Genomic DNA, 23,271 nt, shown 5'->3' on the forward strand with positions numbered 1-23,271 from the left:
ATTCATCAAACCCAACATAAAATATCAGGGCATGAGACATGGAGAGGGGGATAAAACCACTGGGACCCATGGGAAAAGGCAGGACCTAGAGCAGGATCCACAGCAGGACATGGGAGCTGCTGGGAAGGAGCCAGGTCCTGCTACTCCAAAGTTTAGGGATGCTCCAGCCCCCAGAATCCTGGGGGTCACAGCCCCCCATTTCAGTGCCCACCTCCCGTTTCAGGAGGACTCAGCAGCACCCACAGGTACTCCCAGGGCCCCAGCCCATCACCCTCCACCCCAGCATCTCCAGGAGCCCCCACAGCCCAGAGCGCTTCAGAAATCCCAGTTTTATTTCAGATCGGAAACAACCAACCAGGAAGAACAAAAACAAAAAACGAAAACAAAAACACCACCCCAAAACCCCCAAAAACTCCAAAGAATGAGAAACGGCCCCACATCCGAACCAGTCCGTGCCCAGGTGGGTGCTACATACAGGCTGGGGGGGTCCGGGGCGTGCGGGGCTCCCCGGCCTCGGGGTCGCTCCGGCTCTTCCCAAGGGGGGTCGGCTCAAAGTGCATCAAGCAGGAGGTCAGGAACGTCCCCGCACCGGGCAGGTGGGGAAACCGAGGCACGGCACGGGGCCGGGACGGGGGGACAGGGAGGGGCTTTGGGGGTGGGTGGAATCCAGCCCTTGGCAGCCAAGTCCATGCAAACGCTCCCGGCTCTAGGAACCATCTCAGGCGCGTGTATTGCTTAGGGGATGATTTGGTTTATCCTAAATATGAGCTCTAAACGCTAGATCGGAGAATCCGACGGGATCCGCCGCGGGAGGGGCCGCCGGCCCGGCGCGGGGAGGGGGCTCACGGGGCTCCATGCACGTCACATGCACTCACGGGTCGGTTTTTGTCTGGCGAGGGGGGGTCGGTGTGTCGGTACCAAAGTCTCCGTGCTCTGCCAACAGCAGCGACGGCAGCGCCCGGCACGGCGGGGCCCCGGCGCGGCTCTGTCCCCTCGGCTGCCCCCCTCCCGGGGGGGGGGTCACGTCTCTGGGCCACAGATGGATGTACATAGAGATATTTATAGATATTTATAGGTGTCTCCTCCTCGCTGTCGCTGCGGGTCCCCGGCGGCGGGGGCACCCCGTTACTTCATCCCGCTGCGCAGCACCTGGTTGGCGGCGATGAGCATCACGCTGATGATGAAGGCGATGGCGAAGGCGCAGATGAGGCTCTTCCGCACGCAGGTCTGGCGGATCTGCTGGCTGGAGCAGGCTGGGGGTGGGACAAACACCGAGTTACCCCAATCCCAAATACACTCTCCGTGTACTAAGGGTAACCAGTGCTATCCCCACGGTTTGGCATCCCCGCGGGGGGGATGTTTTGGCATTCCCGGTGCCCGGCACTCACTCTCCACGTCGACAGGGCACTCCTCGGCCGTGCCCATGTGGCTCTCCTCCTCCGTCATGATGATGTTCTCGATGTCCTTCATGGACAGGTGCTCGCAGAAGGTGTCGTACAGCAGCCGCTTCAGCTCGTCCACCGTCAGCTTCTGCATGTCACACTGCCAGGGACAGGGGGCTCGGGGTGACCCCATGGCCGGCAGCACGGGGGGCTCCGGGGTCCCCCAGGAGCTTTGGACGTGGTGGTTTGGGTGGATCACCCTGGAATTGTCTGGGAAAGGCCTGGTGTCCTGGTGACCCCCAGCAGAGTGAGGGGCACACAGAGGGTGCTGGCACCAAATGTGGCCCTTTTGTGAGAGGGGCACAGGAGCTGACATTGATCCTGAACCTCATCGTGATCCTGACCTTGACCCCAATCCTGACCCTGAACCTGTTCTTGACCCCAATCCTGACCCTGGCTACACCATTAAACCTGATCCCAACCCTCATCCTAACCCTGACTCCAACCCAAACCCTAAACCTAGGATCCTAAACCTAGCCCTAACCCCGACCCTTAAACCAGTGCTGAGCCTGACCCTAAGGCTTGTACTAATCCTAAATCCTGATCTTGACCCTAACCTTAAACCTACTCCTGACTCTTAAATCAACCCCAACCTTATCCTTGACCCACAGCCTGACTTTCGCTCTCAGCCCAACCCCAATTCCAGCCTTGACTCTCCTCCTATCCCTGATCCCAACCCCAACCTTGGCTCTGACCCCGAGACTTCCGTGGTGCTCTGAGTGCAGGTTCTGGGGTGCTGCCCCTGGGAGGGAGCTGGTGGTGTCTCTACATTCCCACAGGGGCTGGGAGTGTCCCTACATTCTCAGGGGGCTGGGGGTGTCCCTATGTTCCCGTGGGGCTCGGGGTGTCCCTACCTTCCAGAAGACGGTGTCGAAGTCGGTGCCGTGGAACTTCTCTGGGATGCCCGAGGTGGAGAGCTTGGGCCCCAGTAATGTCACAAACTCCTCAAAGTCCACCTGACCGTCACCTGCAGGACACAGAGGTGGCTGTCACCCCCTGCCTGGGCATGGGGGCACATGAGACACTCCCCCTCCCAGAAGGGCCCCCATGGGTGGTCACAGACATCCAAAACCAGTTGGAGACCCCAGGATCAGCTGGGAACTTCCAGCAAATTTAGGGAACTTCCAGCTTTGGCCAGGATGCCCAACATTGGATGGGGGTCCCTAGTGCTAGCCAGGGCCTCCAGGACCATAAATGTTGGACCACAAATGAGGACCCCCAAAACCAACCAGGGACTCCAACACTTGGTGGGGGCCTCCAACAAAATTTGGTATCTCCAACACCAGCTGGGATGGCAACACTGGCCGGGGTCCCCAGTGCTGGCTGGGACTCTCAGTGCCATGTAGGGACCCCCAGTGTTGGCTGAGAGCCCCCAGCAATATCTGGGGACCCCCACTGCCATTTGGGCCCCGTTTCAATGGGACCTGGGGACACCCAGTGTCACCTGAAGCCCCCAGTACTGGCTGGGGAAGCCAAACACTATCCAGGACTGTGAATTCCAGCTGGGACCCCAATTCCAGCAGGGACTCCAGTGGTGGCTGTGACCCTGGTGGTGGCTGTGACCCTGGGGGTGGCCGTGACCCTGGGGGTGCTTGGTGGCCGTCCTGGCCATGTCCCCTGGCAGCGGGGGACGCTGGCGTGGGGCTGTCAGGGCAGCACTAACGATGAATAATGAGGGGAGCGGCGCCTTGGCAGCGCTGCCGGAAAGGCTTTTAAATGGGGGAGAAAAGGAAAAGCGATAAATTAAGGAGCTCTTTCAGGTCCCGATGGGCGAGGGAGGGGTGAGCACAGGGCCATGGTGACAGCGAGTGCTGGAGGGTGGTGGGTGATGGGTGTTGAGGACACGACCCAGGGTGCAGGATCCACCCCTGGGTGCGGGGTCCAGCCTCGGCAGCGCGGTGCCAGCAGGTTTAGCGATCCCACAAGCATCCAGGATCCTTAAATCTTCCCAAACAAAGCGGCAGTGGCAATGATGATGATGATGATGGATGAGCGGGAGGCTGCAGCGGGAGGCAGAGCCTGGGTCAGGCTCATCGCACATCCCGTGTCATGTCCAGCGTGTGGGGTGGAAATACAGGAGAATTGTGTGTTTTCTCCCTGCTGCGGGTCCCGTCCCTGTCCCCGTCCCGGGCTCCTACCGTCCATGTCGAGGCGCTGGATGATGACCTCGAGCTCCACCTCGTTGGGCATGTACCCCAGGGAGCGCATGGCCGTGCCCAGCTCCTGCTTGGAGATGAACCCGTTGCCATCGCGGTCGAACACCTTGAAGGCTTCCCGGATCTCTGTGGGGGGAGCAGGAATGAGTCTGGCTGAGCTTCCCGCTCCAGCACCCACAGAACCCCTGTAGGGATCCCACCCGCCCCTCCGGCCTCCCCAGAGGGGTCCGACCTCCCCAAGAGACCCCGGATATTTGCTCCAGTTCCCGTCTCCCGCTGGCCGCACCCCCCCTGCCCTCGCTGCTGCCACAGCCGAAACCGCGGCGTTCTGCCCTAAAACCGCGTCCCTTGGATGTGCCTGAGCCTGGGGTGCCACCCGCTGGGCGCTGCAGCTGGGGGCATCCCCCGGTGCTGCAGCATCCAGGGAGCGTTCCTGGGCATCCAGGGGGGGCTGGGGACTGTCACCATCCCAGCGTCCCGGGATCATGGGCCGGGATTGTGCCCCATCCCACAGTCTGAGGTTGGGTCTGTGCCCCCATCCTGAGGTCCAGGGGTGGGTGCTGGAGCTGGGCCACACTTCACACCAAAAAAATCCCAAATCTTGATGAAATTGCTGCAGTGTTCAGCCCTGTTGGGTGCAGAGGAGGATGAAGTGGGAGGTTTGGGGGTTTCTGGCTCAAAATGAACCCCTGGGATGCAGGAGAAGATCCCGGCAGGGTGGCAGGGAGACACTGCAGGGAAACTGAGGCACGGCCTGAGTCCATTGACTCCATCCCACCTCCTGCTGCACTCAGGACTCTGCTCCTTTTTGGGACAATTTCTGGCTTTTTGATGCCACCTGATGTGCAAAGCTGGAATCAGGCTGATGGAAAAGAAGGACCAGGGAATTTGTACTGCAGGACAGTGGGAAGCCAGGCCAGAATGTTGGTGCCTCTTCCTTCTCCCTGTGCCTGCCAGGGAGATTTGTGCTGGAGGATCCCAGCAGGAGAAATGGGCTGTGAACTTTGGGTTTGGGGGAAAAAAAACCATATTGGGTCATGGTACTGACCCCAAGGGTTTGGGAACATCCCTGCCCAGATGGTGTCATTTGGGTGATGTCTTCAGGGTGTTTTGGGGGAGTTTTGTGGGATTTTGGCCTGTCAGTCTGAGCTTCTCCATGGCCAGTGTCCCTGCCTGGGCAGTGAGATCCTCCAGCTTCTCCCTGTGCTCCTGGGGGGTCTCACTACACTCCAAGCACCCCCAAAATTCATCCTTCAAGGATTCTCATCCCAAAGAGCTCGAAGGTGGCTCTTCCGCAGATGGTTCAGGGTGTTGAGGGACAGGCAAGGACATGTCCTGGCAGTGCCCAGAGTGGGGTCCAGGGTCCCCACTGAGCACCCCCTGCCCCAGCTGCACCCTGACTCTGCTCAGCCCCAGCATGAAGCCGTGCCAGGATGTCACCAGTGTCCCCCAAAGCAGGGGGACAGAGGGAGGAGCCCCTGGGTGTCTGGCACCTTGTGGGGTTCTCCTGGGGCTCCCAGCACTGCCATCAATCCCCGCTGCCACAGGTGGGTGCTGAGGGAGGGGGGGACACCACACTGGGACCCAGGGGACTGGTGAACTGGGACAACAGCCAGTGCAGGGACACGGGGAGTGGGCACATGGACACCATGGAGGGGTGTGAGCACACACACAGAGACACACAGACACAGAGAGAGACACAAACACACACAAACACACTGACACACATGGACACACAGACAAACACCCCTGTGACAGCCCTGGCAGTGACACTGGACCCGTGTGTGCACAGAGGAACACACATTCCTTATGGTAATGGTGTGCTGGTGTTACACACCAACACCTTGCAGGGATGTGCCTAAGTGTGCAAACACACACACACACAAACACACACACACCCCCCCTTGCAGTGACACTGTGCATGCACACACAGCGGCACAACGAGAACCACGTCACGGTGATGCTGTACCTGTGTGTGCACACACAAACATTGCAGTGATGTATGTGAGTGTGCAAACACACCCCCAACACCTCTGAGCCATGTGCTCATGCACACACACACACGGGTGCACTCACAACCCCCTTGCAGTGCTGTGCATGTGCGTGGATGCAGCACACACTGACACCTTGCACTAGTGTGTGTGCACACACAAACACCTTGCCCTGAGGTACTCGTGTGTGTACACACACACTTTCCTTGCAGTGGTGCTGCACTTGTACACACACATGGACACGCACAACCGCCATGCAGCGGTGCTGCACCTGCGTGTGCACACGCCAACACACAGCACAGCTGCATCTGCGTGTGTACACACACACACATTAATGCACACACAACCCCCCTGCAGTGACATCCCTGTGCCTGCACACCCACAGCCCCTTGCAGTGGTGCTGCACTTGTGTGTGCACACACATGGACATGCGCAGCCACGTCACAGCCATGCTGCACTCGTGCACACAGACACACAAACACCGTGCACAGCTGCACTTGTGCCTGCACAGACACAACTCCATTGCAGCAAAGCTGTGCTTGTGTTTGCACACACACACACACACACACACCCCACCACGTTGCAGCGATGCTGAAGTTGTGCCCAGGCACACAAACACCCTCTGCAGCAGGGCTGTGCGTACAAGCCCGTCCTGCTGTGACGCTGTGCGTGTGCACACTCACACAAACACCTCCTGCAGCGAGGCTGGCCATGGGCACACACACGTGCTGCAGTGACAAAAACACTGGGACTGGCACAGCCACGCACACAGTGACACTGGCACAGCCACACCACGGAGCCACCCTGCAGCGAGGTCATGTGTGTGCATACAGATGTGTGACATACAGATGTGTGACATACAGATGTGTGACATACAGATGTGTGAGCACACCCACAGCACGGTGTGGAGGGGGTGTGCCATGCCTGTGCACACACACACAGCCCCTGCAGTGAGGCTGTGACAGGCACGTCAGTGCACACGCACGCCCTGCAGAGCTGCACACACACACACAGAGCCCTTGCACACGGGTGTGAGCACCTGCTCGTGGCTCCCAAATGGATTTTGGGGTTCCCCTTATCCCCAGCCCTTTGGGTCCCTGCCTCAGTTTCCCCACGGGGATGCCGAGGGCTCCAGGTTTGATGCTGGGCCGAGGGGGCTCTCCCCAGGCAGAGTGTGGGGGGTCACCCCCGTGGCTCAGTTTCCCCCCTGGTGCCGGGGCTGGAGCCGGGGGTGCTGCAGCCCTTTCCCCCGGGTTCCCTGGGGACACCCCAAAGCCGGGCACCTCCGGTGCCCGTCCCGCTACCCCGGCAAACTTTTGGGGTGGAAAAAGCCATTCCAGTGGCGGCGAGCTGAGCTCGGCCCCGCTCATCGCACGGGTGGGCAGAGCCCCGGCGGCCGCTCCTCCCGGCCGGAGTCCGGTGACACCGGGACTGCCTGGGGCTGCCGTGACCCGGGGGGTGACACGGGTGACAGCCACCCCTCAGGTCCCCCGCGCCACCAGCCACTGTCATATTATGACAGCGGGGAGGGGGTGACCCCCCCGCGCCGCGATGGGGAAAGCGGCCCCCCGCCACTACCGCCGGTCCCTGCTGTGTCATATTGCCACAACCCGGGGGCCCGGGACCCCCGCTCGCCTCCCCGCTTCAGCTTTCCTTCTTCCCCTCCTCCTTCTCCTCCTCCTCCTCCTCCATCCATCCGCATCCCGCTCGCCCTCGGCTTCCCCACGGCGCGGGGGGAACGCGCACCCGGCCGCCCCACAGCCGCATCCCGCGGGATGGACATCCCCGTCCCCAAACCTCCTCACCCCACGGTCCCGTGGGATGCCCCCCGCATCCCCCCCGAGCCCCAGGCAGCCCCCGCAGCCCCCCGAACCCGCTCACCCTCCAGCTCATCCTCGGGGATCTCCACGGGGCGCTGCTCGGCGAGGATGTTGGGGACGGTGTAAATCCCCCGGTACATCAACGCCGCCGTCACCGGGTGGAAAGGCATCTTCGGGGCTCCCCAAAACCCAAAGTTTAAACCCAAATCTCGCCGGGTGGAGGGGGAGCTCCCCCCGGTCGGTGGCGCCGGACGCCGAGCACAAGTTGCCGGTCCCCGCCGCCCCCCGCCCGGTGCCCACGGGCCAGGGGGGGCCGGAGCTCCCCGTCCTCCGGGGCCGGCGGCGGGACGGGGCTGCGGCCGAGCCCCTCAGCGCCGAGTCAGGGCGCGGGGGGGCTCCGCTGGGGGCGGCCCGCTTCCCCCGCGCACATGCCCTCCCGAAGTGGAAACGGGAGGTGAAAGCATCCAAGCCCCGGTTAAATCCCGGTGCGAGCGGCGGCGGCGGGGGGGACGGGGCTGGCCATGCCGCTCGGGCCCCCCCCCCGAGCCCGGAGCCCCCCCCCACCTCCGCCCGGGGCCCCCTTTCCGCCGGGCCCGGGCCGCTCACAGCCCCCGGGGAGCCGCTGCCACCGGGCCACGCTCCCCGGTGGGGCCCGGCATGGCGGGGCCGAGGCTGAAGGCGGCCTCTTCGTCTTCCTCCTCCCTCCTCCTCCTCCTCTCCTTCCTCCCCGCCAAGTGTCCCGGGCAGGCCGGGGCTCGCTGCCGCCGGGTTCAGCCCCCGCCGCGCACCCGCCGCCCCCCCGCCGCCGCCGGCAGCCGGAGCATCCTCGGCCCCGGCCCCGGGAAGCGGCGGCGGAATCCGGGCAGCGGCGGCGCCGGGCGGGTTTTGAACGGTCCCGCCCGGGAAATGGGGCTGGGGGCGGGGGGGAGGTGGGGCCTCCCCCCGGGGGGCGGCGAGGGGGGGCAGTGCGGCAGTGACGGGGGAGCGTCCCGGGCCGCAGGGAGGGGAGGGGGAGATGCCGGTACCGCGGGGGGGGCTCGGGGGGCGCCGGGGGTCGGCAGGATGGGCTGGGGGTTCCTGTCCCGGCAGGTGCCACCCCGGGGTCCCCACACGCAGCACCGCGGGCCCGGGCAGTTGTCACCCCGAGGTCCCTGCGTGCGGCACCCCGGGCTGCCACCACCCCCGGGTCCCACGTGTGGCACCCAGCTCGTGGGGCAGTCACCGCCCCGGGGGCCCGGAGGTTTCTGGGGCTGTCACCACCCCAAGAGGCCGTGACCCACATGTGGCACCCCAAACCCGGACAGTCGCCCCCAGGTCCCTGCACGTGGCATCCCGTGCCTGGGCAGTTGTCACCCCTGTGTCCCCCCATTGGCACCCCAGGCTGTCCCCACCCCACAGTCCCTCTGTGTCCCACCCTGGGCCAGCCATCACTCCGGGGTCCTGCGGGGTGACAGGGACCCCACGGCCAGACCTCCTGCTCCCACAGCAGGGAAAAATGGGCCATGGAAGAGGCAGGAACCGGGCCAGGAGCGAAGCCCTCCATCCCTGTCACCTTTCCCAGTCACCCCCTGTTTGCCCCCAGCCTTGGTCACATTTTTCACCTTATTTCTCCCTTGGACGTTGGTTAATCACAGCTGGGCTCCTGCGCCAGGGCAGGTCCCCACCGTGCCACGTCCCCATGGCATCCGTGTCCCTGTGGCATCCCTGTGACATCCCTGTGACATCCCTGTGCCCAGGCACACGGCAAGGAACGCTTCCAGAACATCTTCCCTCCCAAATCCCGCTGTCCACCTTCCCTGGGCTGGGCTGTCCCAGCAGACCCCGGCCCGCTGGAGATGGGGGATCACAGTGTCCCCCGTGCCCGGGTGGCACCTCCGCAGGTGGGGACAGTGGCGCGGGGGGGCTGCAAGGCTCCGGCTCCGCACCTTTGGAGCTGCCGTGGTGGGAGGGAAGGGTCTGGGGGCCGGGGGGACGCGGTTCCCAGAGCTGGAGCAGAGTGGGAGAGAGAAAAGGGGAACAGTTGGCACCTCCCAGGCTCCAAGGGTGGTCAGAGCCATGGGGAAACTGAGGCACAGCTGGACAGGCTCCGGATGTGTTTCTCATCTTGGCACTGCCACAAGAACCCCCACAACCTTACAATAGGATTGCTGCTGCTCCGACCGCTTGGCCACCCCCCCCTCGCCTCCTGCAGTGGCCGCTGACTCGTGCTCAGCCCCATCCAATTCTCCTCTGCCGGGAATTCTCGGGCTGCCCCGACCCCCGTGTGCTGCCCCCTCCATCCCCCCGGGACGGGCCGGGCCGGGCCGGGCCGGACCTGCTGTTTCTGCTGCTGCTGCGGCCGCCCTTGCCTTTAACCAGCTGGGGTCCCCTTTAAGCTATTTTTCAGTCGGGAGAAATCTCCCTCTCGGGCAGCAGAAAACCCGCACGGCCGCGCTCCGGAGAGGGGATTTCAGGGATGTGCGATTCCCGGGGCTGTGGGGTCTCAGCTCCCAGGGCAGGGTCCTTCCTCCCTGGGGATCCGTGGCTTGGGGGTGGATTTTCCCAGCTCTGCTGAAATTCCCTCCTCCCCCGGAGCTCGGGATGGGGATCTGTGCCCCGCAGGGAGTCTCCGGTGTCTGATACTGCGGGTGAGATCTCAGCACCCCAAGGGGGAAGAGCTGATAATAACAAGAGGCTTTTTGGGAGAAACAACCCCAGAAAAGCAAAGCCTGATTGAAAATCTCCTCTTTTTTTTTTTTTTTTTTTTTTTTTTTTTTTTTTTTTTTTTTTTTTTAGCAGATCAATTTGCTCCTCGATGTTAACGAAGTTCCCTCCCAATTAATTCTCCAGAGGTCCTGGGGTGGAAACTCATAAATTTGTCACCACCCAAATCCCAGCAGGAATACCAGGGCCAATTTCTGGGCTTTTCCCCTCAAATCCCCAGCGGAGCCTCCTTCCCCCGGGATGGGCCGCCGGGGATCCCGGGGATGGGGGTGGGCAGGCGGCACAGGGCGGGCGGGGGGGAGGAAAATTAAGTGGTTTAATTGCGTTGGAAGCCCTGACTGTGTCTCTGTTCACCAGGGATCCCTCCCGGAGCGCTCCCCGAGCTGAGCCCAGCCCAGCCCCGCTCTGCTCCTCTCGGGGTGAAGGCTGTGCCGGCTCCCGCTGCTCCGCCCCATCCCTGTGCTCAATTCCCCCGCTGGTTTGGGGGGGAAGCTCTGGGGTTCGCTCAGAGCTCAGTCCGAGGACAATGGGTGGGGGCAGTGGAGTCCCGGGGATTTCAGCTCAAATCCCAGCCACTGTCGCTGGATGTTGGGAATGTTCCTCTCCACAATCCCCCCTTATCTCAGCCGGGCTCGGGCCAGCCTTGCCGGCAGGTCAGTGCCACCCTCCCCTCTGTCCCTTTGTCCCTCCGGAGACAGCAGCGCTTCCCCAACACTCCCAGGTGTTTTCCTAATTAGCTGATCCCACTAATGAGGCTGGAGAAGCTCGATCCAGGCCTGGTGCTCTGTGGTTTATTTGCAGCTTCAGAGCGAACTCACTGTCAGGGGCCCTTGCTCTGGGTTCACATCCCAACATCAACATCCTTATTTCTTTCAGGAATTTGAGGGGATGGAAAGGAAAAGGACTGAAGTGACTCTGGCACACGGATGGGACTGGCTGAGCTTTAATTAATCTGCTCCTTGTTTATCCCTCCTGTGGCAGCGCTGAGGGCCCCCCTGGCTCCCCCCTGCCCAGCCGAGGGATGAGGTGGGATGGGATGGGGATGGGACTGGGATGAGGTGGGAGCTGGCATGGGCTGGGGGTGAGGTGGGATAGGATGGCATGAGATGGGGATGAAGATGAAATTGAGAATGGGGGGAGGATGAGTATTGGGATGGGATAGGGGTGGGGATGGAATGGAGCGAGATGGGAATGAGGATTGGGATGGGGATGACATAGGGATGGGGAGAGAGATGAGATGAGATGAGGATGGGGACAGGGCTGGAAATGGGATGGGACAAAATGGGCATGAGGATGGGATAGAGACCCCTCACAGGAGTGGGGAGGGGCAGGGATGGGGTGTGGGTGGAGATAGGATGGGGATGGGGTTGGAGATGGGATGAGGATGTCCCGAAACCAAGGGAAAGCTGACAGGGATGAGGAAACCTGGTGGCTGGGGATGGTACAAACCTGTGCTGGGTGCTCTCAGATCCCTCAGGACAGCCCCGGGGACCTCCTGGCATCCTGAGGGGGCTGGGATGGGGATTGGCACCACAGCATCCTCCAGACACTCGAATCACTCCCCGGGCACCGGGAGGGGACCTGAGCGCCCCAGGGGTGTCGTTGTGACATTTTAAAGTCACTGGCACCGAGCCCTCAAGGCGCCGGAGGCATCAATCTCCCGGGGCCGTGCTGTCAGGTGGGTATTTAGTGAAATGTTTCCTAAATGAACGCTTGATGGGAGAAGAGGGATGGCTGCAATGTTCCGAGCCACAAGGTGATCCCGGCCGCCGGCTGGCAGCTCCCGGAGCCCGCTGGAATCCCGGGAAGGGCAGCGGACAGACAGACCCTGGGGAGGGGTCGGGAGCCTCCTCCCAGCACAGCCGGGAGCAAATCCCACCCGCAATGGGAAACACCGGGCACAGCTCCAGCTGCGCGGGCGGGGAGGGAAGGGGGAATGGGAAAAACTCGGAGAGCTCTGCTACGTTTGGGTTTTGAAAGGGAGGGAATAGCCCTGCCAGGGGAGGAGGCAGGAATTCTGCTTAGGGGGGATTTTTCTTTATGGAAAAATGGCAAAGACTGAGATGAGCCTGTTCTTAGCACCCCTCCAAGGGGATGCAGCCCGGGATGCTGAGGGCAGCGGTGACTCCGCTTGCTCCTGCCAGGAGATGGAGCAGGAAACAACTCCCAGACATCCCAGCCAAAGACCCTCGAGCTCATCAACAGCATCAGAACCAACGTTCTGGACAGCACAGCCTGCCCAGGGAGGAGTGCCGGAGCACAGGGAGGGATCTGGTGTTTTCGAAAGGAACGGCGGTGGCTCCTGGAGGGAATTTCGCCTCCGGGACACCGGGCGTGGCTCTGCTCCCACCCCACTGTGCAGAGCGACATCAGCTCCATCTCTCCAGGGTGCTGTGACTTGTTGCAGTGGTACCTGTGATGCCAGAATCCGGTGGTACCCAGTGCCAGGATGGCCAGAAAGGGACAGGAGGCACATCCCTGCAGGGCTGTGACGATGCCCAGTGTCCCTGTGGCCGAGCAGAAGGTGATGCCGGTGGGACTCCAGCATTCCTGCTCCGGGTCTGACCCCAGGGCAGGGATGGCAGCACGGCCCCGCCTGGTCCTGAACCCCACCAGGATCCCACACCCATCGCACCTCGCCCCAAACTTGGCTCCAGGGATTCGCTCTCTGTTCGCTGGAGCAGCTCCACATCCACCTGATTCCACAAGGTCCATGTATTATCCCTTCCCGGGGCTGAGGGGCAGCTCCGGTCCCAGCCAGGGGTTCCGGCTCTGCAGCTGCGCCTTCTCTGCACAATCAATCCCTGATTAACCCGGCAGAACACTCGGAGCTTGCCAGGTCTCCGTGGGGAGCGGGGTGGCCCTGGGTGCCCGTCCCCATCGAGGCTGCCTCGCCCCTCCCTTCTCCCTCTTAAATTCATTTCCCTCCCCTTTATTTCTCCCTGGAAGACAGAGGTGGAGGGGCCCAGCCGGCGGCGCTGTGCCAGCGATCAGCGGGGATGGATGGGGATGGATGGGGATGGATGGGCTGGATGAGGTTGGGTGGGCTGGATGAGATTGGATGGGGATGGATGAGGTTGGGTGGGGATGGGTGGGGATGGATGGGGATGGATGAGGTTGGATGGGGATGGATGAGGTTGGATGGGGACGGATGGGGACAGCGGGGACAGTGCCAGGCTGGCAGCTGTCAGCCAAGGGGAAATGAGGTCCCCATGTCCTGAAGGCACAGCCCACAAAGGGCAGGATGCAGCTGTGACCCCTGGGAACAGCATTTTACCTCCTCACCTGCCCAGGCCAGTGGGTGCCCTGAGCACCCCAGGGTGCCTGTGGGCAGGGCTGGGGTGTCTCGTGGGCTGCTCCCCCAAACCAAACCCCGATGGAGTGGGCAGAGGGTGACCCTGCAGAACCACCCACAACCCTGGGGTACCCTGGTGCCCCCAGCTCCAGCCCATCCCTGTGGTGACCATGGCCAGGTGCCACTGTGGCTCGCTGTGTCCTTGTGCTCAGACCCTTCCCTCATGCACACACCCCCCAACACGAGCAGGAGCCCCCAGTCCTGCCTGGGGCTTTGCCAGTGTCCCCCCTGTCCCCACAGTGACCCCCTCCCTTGTCCTCAGGGCCAGGCAGCACCCCGGGGTGCAGGGGGACAATGGGGGGATGGGGCAGCAGCCCATGGCTGTGGGGAGGCCACAGCAGCAGCCCCTGGGCTGCACAGCCAGGCCAGAGCCATCCCTGCCTCAGTTTCCCCATCCATCCCCTCTGCCCATTCCAAGCTCTTTTCCCGAAGGATTTGCTGGCCAAAGCTGTGCACATTTTGTGTGGGCTCTGAACCAGCACCCTGACTGCCCTCCAGGGCTGCTGGCCCCAGACTTTCCACCCACAGGTCACTCTGTTTCTCCTCTGTTCCTTTCATCCCCAGCTCGCAACATTTTATTTTATTTTTGAGAGTATTTAATGGTTTGGAAGTGAAATAATGTGAGTTGAGGAGGCTTTGGGAACCCCAAAGTGAAGAACTGCTGCCAAAGCACTCAGGTGCTGCCTGGGATTGGCCAAATCCCCAATTTCCTTCCTCAGGAACCATGGCTGGGGAAGGGGCTGGGAGAGGTACATGGCAAAGGCTTTTTGATTTTTTTTTTTTTTTCCTTGAGCAAAGGGAGCTCACACCAACCCACACCCACAGCTCCTGTTGAGTTCAGTTTGCTAAAAACAGAAAAAAATCAGGGTGAAACTTCCTTTGACAGGAGAGAAACGGTCTGGGATGTGCCAGGGAGGGCGGGCAGGGAGGTGGCACCAGGCTGGGAGTGTGAGAGGCAACGCTGGGAGTGTGCAAAACTCTGAGAGTGCAAGGCTGGGAGTGTGGTCCCCATGTCCCCATGTCCTGGGACCTGGGAGTGTGGAAGGTTGGGAGTGTGCAGTGCTTTATGCAGAGCCCCTGGAAGCAACAGGAACCTCGTTGCCAGAGGTGGATCCATGCTGGGTTCATCCCTGGCTTCACCCAACGCATCCTCAGTGTATCCATCTCTCCACATCCATCCCAGCACATCCATCCCTCCACATCCATCCCTCCACATCCATCCCAGCACACCCATCCCTCCACATCCATCCCTGCACATCCATCCCAGCACATCCATCCCTGCAAATCCATCCTTTCATATCCATCCCAGCACATCCATCCCTGCACATCCATCCCTGCAAATCCATCCTTTCATATCCATCCCAGCACATCCATCCCAGCACATCCATCCCAGCACATCCCTCCCTCCACATCCATCCCCTGTACATTCCCAGTTTATCCCCCTGCCCTGTGCTGGAAAAAGCTCCTCTGGATTATTTTCAGGATGCAGGCAGCGCAGGTGACACACCAGTTGAATTCCTGTCACTGGAGGCCGCGTGGGAAATCAGGTCACCCTCCACATCCCTCACCGGCTGCCTTCAGCCTCCCTAAAATTCCCGTGGGCATCCCACTGGCACCCCTCTGCCAAAAGAAACCCCACCCCGCCCCCTTCAGCCCTGCTTAAAACAACAAAAACCGGAAAAAATCCCCCAGCCCACCCGCGGGGACAAGCTCTGGCCAGAAGCTCCGGTGAATCTCCCGGGATTCTGCTGGCGGAGAGAGGATGAAAAGCGCATCCATCGCCGATCCCGGCGGGGCCGCGGGGCCGGGAACAGCCCCGGGGGTCGGGGCTCGCTGGGCTGGGCCGGTTTCATCCGCGATTAATTATAAAATTGAGGTCAATGCAGCACATCCTTTATTTATTCCAGGCAGGATGGGATCAGGAAGCATCAGGGACGGCAAACACCGCGGGCTCAGCCTCTCTGGGCACCCCAAACCCCTTTTCCCTCAAGGAGGGATGGAAAGAGCCCCGAGGGCACAGCGGATCCCTCCCGATCCCGCGGGAGCTGCCGGAGGGATCCCAGCACTGCAGCTGCGCTTCCCATTAATCCCGGCGCCGCTAACTGCGGCAGCCCGGCTCCGAGCAGCTTTTCCTAAAGAAAAAAAGCAAAGAAGCCTCAGCTCCCCTCCTAGTGCTGTGAATTTTTATTAAAACAAGAGAAAACAGTTATTCCTTCGGAGTACAACAGTCCAGGGAATGGGAAAGCGGCTGTGCCAGGCCACAGCCATCCGAACTGCAGCCACGTGCGGGGAATCGATCCCGGGGTTTAAATAAACACGGTTGGGATGGGATTTACTCCACGCCAAGCCCCGGGCTGAGCCTCCGGTGGGGCTGGGGGTCGGGTGAGGTTGTGGGAAAGAGGAATTGGGGGTCCTGAGGGGATGTGAGGGATGCCCGGGGCAGCACCGGCTCTGCTGGAGGGTAAACGCAGCTGGAGGAGGATTCCACCCGAGAGGGGCACAGGATTCGGGACGGAGGCAGGACGGGAAGGTCAGGGCATCCCTGTTCCCCCGCGGGGAGTCAGAGCAAAGGCACCCGCGATGGCACAGGCAGGAGCAGGAGGCCCCGGGCCCAGCCCGGGATAGCGGCACTCCCGGGGGCTCGGAGGGGCTGGGATGCCCCGGGACCCAGGGAAAGCCCAGCCCGGAGCCCCTGGATCCCCCCAGCCTGAAGCTGCCCAGGTTTGTCACAGTTTGCAGGAACAATAAGGTTTTATTTGGTTGGCACTAGCTGTTCTCCCGCTCCCTGTTCCCAGCAGGGAGGAGGAGGAGGAGTCCTTCCTCCCGCCTCCTCTCCCCAGGGAAGCAGCCCAGGACCCCCCCAGCCCCAGGTCGCTGTCCTCCCGCTCCCTGCTCCTCTCCCACCCCAGCGGGCGCCGGGAGAGCCAGCGCGACGTTCCTGATTTACAGCACTCCACTGGAACATGCTCGGGATCCTAATGGAGCTCCCGGCACCGCCGGCACGGGGCTCCGGGAGCGGAGCGGGGGCTCCAGGCCCGGCAGGTGGAATTCCAGCGGCACAAAGGGGCTCCGGAGCCGGCAGGAGAAGGCAATCCAGAGGGGTGACACCCCCTCCCAGGGAGACCCTCGGGCACACTCCTCTGCTGGCTGCCAGGGTGGGGAGGCACGGACACAGCCCCGGCCCCGGCTCCAGGGAAAAGCCTGGAGGGCCGAGCCTGGAAGCAATGCTAGAAAAATAAGGAAAAAAAAAAAAGCTGGAAAACCCAGGAAAACAAAGTGTCAGGAGGAGGATGAACGGCTGCTAAGGTAGTTCCGTGGGCAGCCGGCCCGAGTCTGTGGGTGCGGCAGAGGCCGGAGCAGCCGGCGGGTCTGGGATGATCCCTGTGGGAGCCCCCGGCTCCGGCCGGCGGGAGGCGCTGGGAAGCAGCAGCGGTGCGGAGCAGTTGTTCCCTAGAGCTCCTCGAAGAAGGCCACACGGGACTTGGTGCTCTGTAGGGTGAGCTGGAAGAGAGCAGAGCGGGATCAGGGGGCACCCCAACCGCCCACAGGGCACCCCCAGGAGAGAGCTGCTGTCTGTATCCCTCCGGAAATAGCCGGGAATGTCGGAGCCCAGGGGTTGCAGAAGCCAGGGGTCGTGCAGCCCCCACCACAGCAAGCACAGCCCGAGGGAAAGCGGGGACAGAGACTCCATCAAGGTCATCGGCATGGCTGAGCCTGCCAGCATGTGGAATTCATGGGAGACTGGATCCAAGGAGCCAGCCCTGGGGCCCCTGACAAGGAGGGGGTCTTGGGAAGCTGGAGGAGAAACCTCAATGAGCTGAGGGAGAACCCACAACTCCAACATGTGTCACCGGACATGTGTCCCCTCTGTCACCAAGCAGGGCCCAACCTCTCCATGCTCACATCCCAGCTCATCCCACCACGTGTGATCCATGCAGCCACCCTGGGATCTCATCTCATCCCACCCCGCCCCACCCATTCTGCCAGAGGTCAGAGCTGGAGAGCCCTCACTCCCAGGACTGTCCTTGCAGGCTCTGCAGGACTTGGAAACCCTTGGAAAGCTTTCCACAGCCATCCCAAAAATAATTCCCTACGGAGCAGCCGTGAGCCCATTTGCTAACGGGCCAAAGAAGAGAAAAGAAATCCTCAGTGGCAGGGAAGAAATCCCAGGATTTACAGACAACCACCCAATGCAGTGCAGTGGGAGGAGTGCCACCTTCCAGCCAGCTGCTGGATCACCAGGAGTTTGCCAAAGCAGCCGGCTAATTGCCAGGGCTCCGTTTCAGCTGGATTAAGCACGGTGCCTTCCGCCGGGAATGCCGGTTGTGCTGAAACAGGAATCCTGGGATCACCTTACAGTGAGTTAAGCCCCTCAACGGAGCAGTCAGGCGCTTTTCCCCCTCCCTGCTTCTCCCCCATGGCTTTTCCTCAGTAATTCCTTTACAGCTCTAATGCCAGTTGGAAAAAAATCTGTATTGCAGAGGAAATTTCTGCAAGGACTTAATAATCTTTCTTGGCAGCAGCTCCTGGGCCAGGGCTGGCTCTTCTCCTCCTCAGCATCCCCCTGGCTGCTCCAGTGTCCCCTCCAGAGCTGGCTGGAAGGTGGGTGAGGTCGGACAGGGATTCTGTGTGCTACAGGCAGCATTTTTCCTCTCTAAGGCTGGAGAGGAAAAAAAAAAAAAAAAAGAGCAGAGAGGCCCAGGCTGCTGCCAGACCCACTGCTGGGGCCATCTGACAGGAAACCCCATTCCTAGAAGTGTTACAGTGCCTAAAGTGGCCCAAAACAGCTGCAGAAGGACTTGGGACAAGGCCTGGAGCAACAGGGTAAGGAGGAATGGCTTCCCACTGCCAGAGGGCAGGGCTGGATGGGATATTGGGCAGGAATTGTTCCCTGGGAGGGTGGGCAGGCCCTGGCACAGGGTGCCCAGAGCAGCTGTGGCTGCCCCTGGATCCCTGGCAGTGTCCAAAGCCAGGTTGGATGGGGCTTGGAACAGCCTGGGCCAGTGGGAGGTGTCCCTGCCCATGGCAGGGGGTGGAATGAGATGTACTTCAACATCTCTCCCAACACAAACCATTCCATGATTCCAAGATCTACCTGCCCTCCATCTCCTTTCCACGATTGTTCCTCCACCCCATCCCCTCTCCCAGCCCACAGGAGCCCATTCTCTCCCAGCAGAGTGAGGGGAGCTGCCCACAGGATCCCCGTGGCAAAGCCAGTGCTCCACTGGCAGGAGGTACAGAGCCAGCTGCAGCTGCTGAGGGAGCACAGGGAAGATGTTTCCCTCAAGCTTATCAAGGAATCTGACTGTTTCAAGCCTGGGTCTCTGCCTGTAGCTACACACAGCTCTCCATTGCACCCCCCACAGGTTTTGGGGCCCCTGGGGTACCCCAAGGGCAGACTGAGCCCCAAGCTGTGCCTGTCTCAGCCCAGAGATTTGGGAAGCAGGTGGAGGCAGAGCTCCAGAGCATCCAGCACAGGCATGGGGAGAAAGGAGAGATGCAGCCTTGCTCCTTTGCTGGATGCTTTCATCCACAACACCCAAAAGCTCCTAGAGAGGTTCAAGGGTACTTTTTTTACCTATCCAGGGAATCTGAGGCATGGGTAGAGCAGCCATACAGGGAATCAGAGCAAAGGCAGGCCTTGAGCAGATGGGACCCCATGGAGAGGAGTGAGCACAGACTTCCCAAGAGGACCACGCCCTGTGGGTCACTGGTTCCCACAGTGGCTGTGTTTTGCCACCTGAAAGACAAACACCACAGGGATTCCTCCCTGGGAGGGTGGGCAGGCCCTGGCACAGAGCTGTGGCTGCCCCTGGATCCCTGGCCATGTCCAAGGCCAGGTTGGATGGGATTTGGAGCAGCCTGGGACAGCAGAAGGTGTCCCTGCCCATGGCAGGGGGTGGCACTGGGTGGGTTTTAAGTGCCCTTCCAGTGAGGACCAGGACCAGGACCGGGACTGCCCAGCAGCTCTAGGCAGTTGCCTCCTCACACCCAACTGTAGCCAAGGCACCAGAATCCTCCAAGAGGAAATCAGGGCTGCTCCTCACTGCACCCCAATTCTCCACTGCCTGTGCCAGCTGGGAAGACTCTCCCCTGCCCTTTTCCCTTCTTTTATTGTTGTTTTCCTCACCGTGAGTACAGGCAGGGCTATCCTTGCTCCCACAGGGAGCACCACATGGACCAGTCCTGAGGGATGGACTGGAGGAAGATGGGAAGAGCTGATGGGAGCTCTGGGGCCATCCTGACTCATCTCAACAGGCACCTTGAGGCTGCAGGAGCTGGTGGGCACAGGGAGCTCCTGCAGGCAAATCCCACTCCCTCAACTGCTTTTCTCTTCTTTTCTGCACTGGGATGTGAAAGCAAAGAGGAGAGCTCTGCCCTGTGCTGGCCTCTCCATCATCTGTTGTGGGGAAAGTCTCCAACACCTCCAAAAACTCTCTGCAGTCTCTGCATCTCCTTTTCATGGCCAGGCAAGGAGAAATAAATATCCCTCCCCGTAGCGTAACGCTGTGCAGGGTGATTAAGAGGGAGTTACATCCTCGTCAGCGCGGAGAAAAGGAAAAAAAAAATTGATTTACAAGCAGTATTATGATAATCTCCTTCCTGCAGGAGGGAGGGTGGGCTCCCGATGCTCTACCAGAGCCATCAAGGAAAATTTAGGGGGAGAGAGAGGCAGCGCAATTAAGGGGCCTGAGCTCAGATGAATCAAGATCTGAGGAAGGGAAGAGAGGGAAGAGTCCTGCTCCCTGCATTCCTGTGCCGGGGCTCCTCCGAGCCTGCTGCTACCCAGGGCTGCTGGACTGATTTGATTTAGGAAACACAAACAAACCAAAGCAACCCAATAAGAGCCTGGCAGGCACAGCAGTTTGGAGCAGGTAACCCAATAAGTGCAGGCACAGCACTGCCGGGGCTGGGAAAACACAATCCAGGGAAACCCCCCATGGCTCCTGTGAGCCCCCACAGCCAGGGCCACCCCAGGCACCAGGGAGGGGAAAGGGCTGCAACTCACATCAACCTGCTCCCAAGCCTCCCCTAGCAGCGAGAGGTTTAAGATGTCTCATTTCCTTGCTGTTTCCTTGTTTATCCTGCAGCATGGCCAGGCTGGAGGACAGGGGGACCTGTGCCACCCTCCTCTGTGCGATGCCAAGATGTTTTCCTGCTGCTGGGAAGATCTACAGTCCTTGCTAATCATCACCCACTGCTCCACACACTAATCCTCTTTATTCCCCACTCAGTGCCCTGATGCCTTTCTCCATCCCTGCCCACTCCTCAGTGCCACCAGCCAGGTGGACCTTTCAATTCTCACTGTTACTTTTGAACCCAACCCCTATTTTCCTGTGATTCTTCCCATTTCCCTCCCCTCTCCTCTCTCACTCCCACGCTGCCGTTTATTCTCTCCCGAGCACAACTGTCCCCCAGCCCCCGACGCTTTGATGAGCCCATTTGAAAGGAGAAGATGACGCTCCATGTGAAGGAAACGCTTTTCAAAGGCTGCCACAGAAATAGCTGATAGGCCTGACGTTTCCTACTTTCCTCTTGTTCCTTGTAAACAAGGAAAAGAGGCTGCCGTGTCCCAGTTTAACTGCCTGGGAGTTTCACTTCCCAGCTCCGAGGAGAACTGGAAAGAAAATGAACCTGGAAGGGATGTGGTCTCTCACATGTGGGCAAGTCCATGTGGGATGAGTCTCCATCTCCTCCTGCACTTGGAAAATGTGTTCCCAGAGATGCTCTGCCCACTTGGGTATCTCCTGGCTCCCACGTGCACCCCAGCCAGGTGCCAGGCTGAGTGAGAAGCTGGCAGCCTCACTGATCTTTTCCAATCTCACAGCTCCCAAGGAAATGGGAAACACTGGTGCTGCTGCTCCTGGGAAGTCCCTTCCTGGTGGTGTGCCCATTCTGCCTTCCCTTTCCAGGCAGGATTGGGTTATACAGCCCTGCAGGAGACTGAAGAGCACCTCATCCCTGTCCCAAGATCTACTGGGAAGGAAGGCAGCTCAGCCTGCTCTGTCCCACCCAGGCTCCCTCCTTTTGTCCTTCCCAGAGCATTCCTTGTGCTGGTCTCTTCTCTCTGCAAGGGGCACATTTTCCTTCTCTCAAAAAAACCACTAGAGCAAAACAGACCTATTCCAGAGAATCTGTAGTTCCAGAAGGGGAGAGATGAGGAAGGCAGTCCCCAGGAGGTGACAGGGACCGCACAGAAATTGTGAAGTTCTCAAGGAACACGTTTCAGTGATCCCTAGCACACTGCTCATCCCGTACAGGTGGAAAATAGATGAAGTGTCTGCCCCAGCACCAGCCTCTCAGAATCCTTCCACCTGTCCAGATGATGAAGGAGCCTTCTGACATTTGGGGGTGGCACATCCTGTCTGCATGATGAGACACACAGGCAGCAGTGCCATCACCAGCCACCGTCCTCACAAGGACAGAGCACAGCCTATCCCAAAGGTGGCAGGAGGGAGGAGGAGGGAGGACAAGGCTGCAGAAATCCCCCTGGCCCTGCCTCACTCACCCTTCTTTGCTTCCAGCTCGGAACTGTTTATTGGCTAAATCCAAAGGGAACCTTAAAGCCCATCCAGTCCCACCCCCTGCCAGGGGCAGGGACACCTTCCACTGTCCCAGGCTGCTCCAAGCCCCAATGTCCAGCCTGGCCTTGGACACTGCCAGGGATCCAGGGGCAGCCACAGCTGCTCTGGGCACCCTGTGCCAGGGCCTGCCCACCCTCCCAGGGAACAATTCCTGCCCAATCTCCCATCCAGCCCTGCCCTCTGGCAGTGGGAAGCCATTCCCTGTGTCCTGTCCCTCCACCCCTTGTCCCAAGTCCCTCCCCACTTCTCCTTTAGGCCCTGGAAGGGGCTCTGAGATCTCCCTGGAGCCTTCTCTTCTCCAGTCTGAACACTCCCCTAGCTCAGATCTCAAAGCATCTTCACAATGATCATTATCCAAGCCAAGGACAACACTGCACCACGTCCAGGATCAGAGCCAGGAGAGGAGCCAGCAGGATCTGCATGATCCCCATGGGTCCCAAAAGTGATCCCTTGGGACTGAGCTCTAGCCCTGGAGAAGCTGCTCTCAGCCACGTGAGAGCCTGGCAGGAGTGGCCAAGGCTGCCTGTGGAAGGACCAGAGGCTCAACGACAAAGCTGCTTGTCTGAGAACAGGCGTGGAGATTTGCTCCTTGCCTGGATACTTCAAAGGGCTTAAATCCCAGTAAATAAGCATGACTGTGCAAGAAGAAAGCAACTGGAATCAAAGACCTGATTGTGTTTTAGCAGCCTGTCCTAGGAGCTTTCCTGCAGCAGAGGAGATGAGGAAGAAGTGGGTTTTTCACCCTCTGCCACAGCCTAAGTGACAAACCCTCCTGAATCGGAGCCAGCTGGAGCCACAGCACCAGCCCACGGCAGGGAGCTACGGAGAAGGGAGAGCAGCGCTTCCAGATGAGGTGTCTGTGCTGTGCCCACAGAGCTCATAAAAAGGGATTAGCATGTTAACCACGTAATTAAACATGAAAAACTTAGCAGGCGCCTTCAAAGGCAGGCACCAAACCCCAGAGGTCACGCTGCAGCGCTCACTGTGCAGCTGCTTTAATTATGGGGGTCCTCCTGGGCACTGCAGCGCTCCCAGCTGCTGGAAGAGTCTTCCCACAAACTGCCAGGGCTTCATTCCACCTCCTTGTGCTGTGGCCACAAGTGGATTTCACCCCAACTTTACCTGCCAGAGGTCTTCAAGCCAGGTGGGATGGAATAACGTGTTTCATCCATGGCCAGTCTGTCTGGCAACATCCAACACCTCCCCCAAGGTGGCCTAT

The 23,271-nt window shown here is 60.4% G+C and overlaps 2 protein-coding genes across 5 annotated transcripts in view; both read right to left on the bottom strand.

Annotated features, from left to right (window-relative positions):
• Positions 1-1,125: 1,125 nt before the first annotated feature.
• On the bottom strand, positions 1,126-7,579 carry CABP7 (calcium binding protein 7; the record flags this gene model as incomplete). The annotated part of the gene is made up of 5 exons (XM_083873648.1): positions 1,126-1,253; positions 1,389-1,542; positions 2,297-2,409; positions 3,581-3,724; positions 7,471-7,579. 5 exons carry the CDS (start codon positions 7,577-7,579, stop codon positions 1,126-1,128), a joined length of 648 nt encoding a protein of 215 aa, XP_083729774.1.
• Positions 7,580-15,628: 8,049 nt separating this feature from the next.
• NF2 (NF2, moesin-ezrin-radixin like (MERLIN) tumor suppressor) overlaps positions 15,629-23,271 on the bottom strand; it is a 47,373-nt gene continuing 39,730 nt past the window's right edge. For all 4 annotated transcript variants that reach the window (XM_083873875.1, XM_083873877.1, XM_083873874.1 and 1 more), the window contains one exon: positions 15,629-16,968. In XM_083873875.1, coding sequence (XP_083730001.1) covers positions 16,918-16,968 — 51 coding nt within the window. In that variant the 3' untranslated portion in view covers positions 15,629-16,917. The remainder of the gene's footprint in view (positions 16,969-23,271) is intronic.

The sequence above is a fragment of the Zosterops lateralis genome, assembly GCF_965231275.1.
Source record: "Zosterops lateralis genome assembly, chromosome: 17".
In the NCBI taxonomy this organism is placed as follows: Eukaryota; Metazoa; Chordata; class Aves; order Passeriformes; family Zosteropidae; genus Zosterops; species Zosterops lateralis.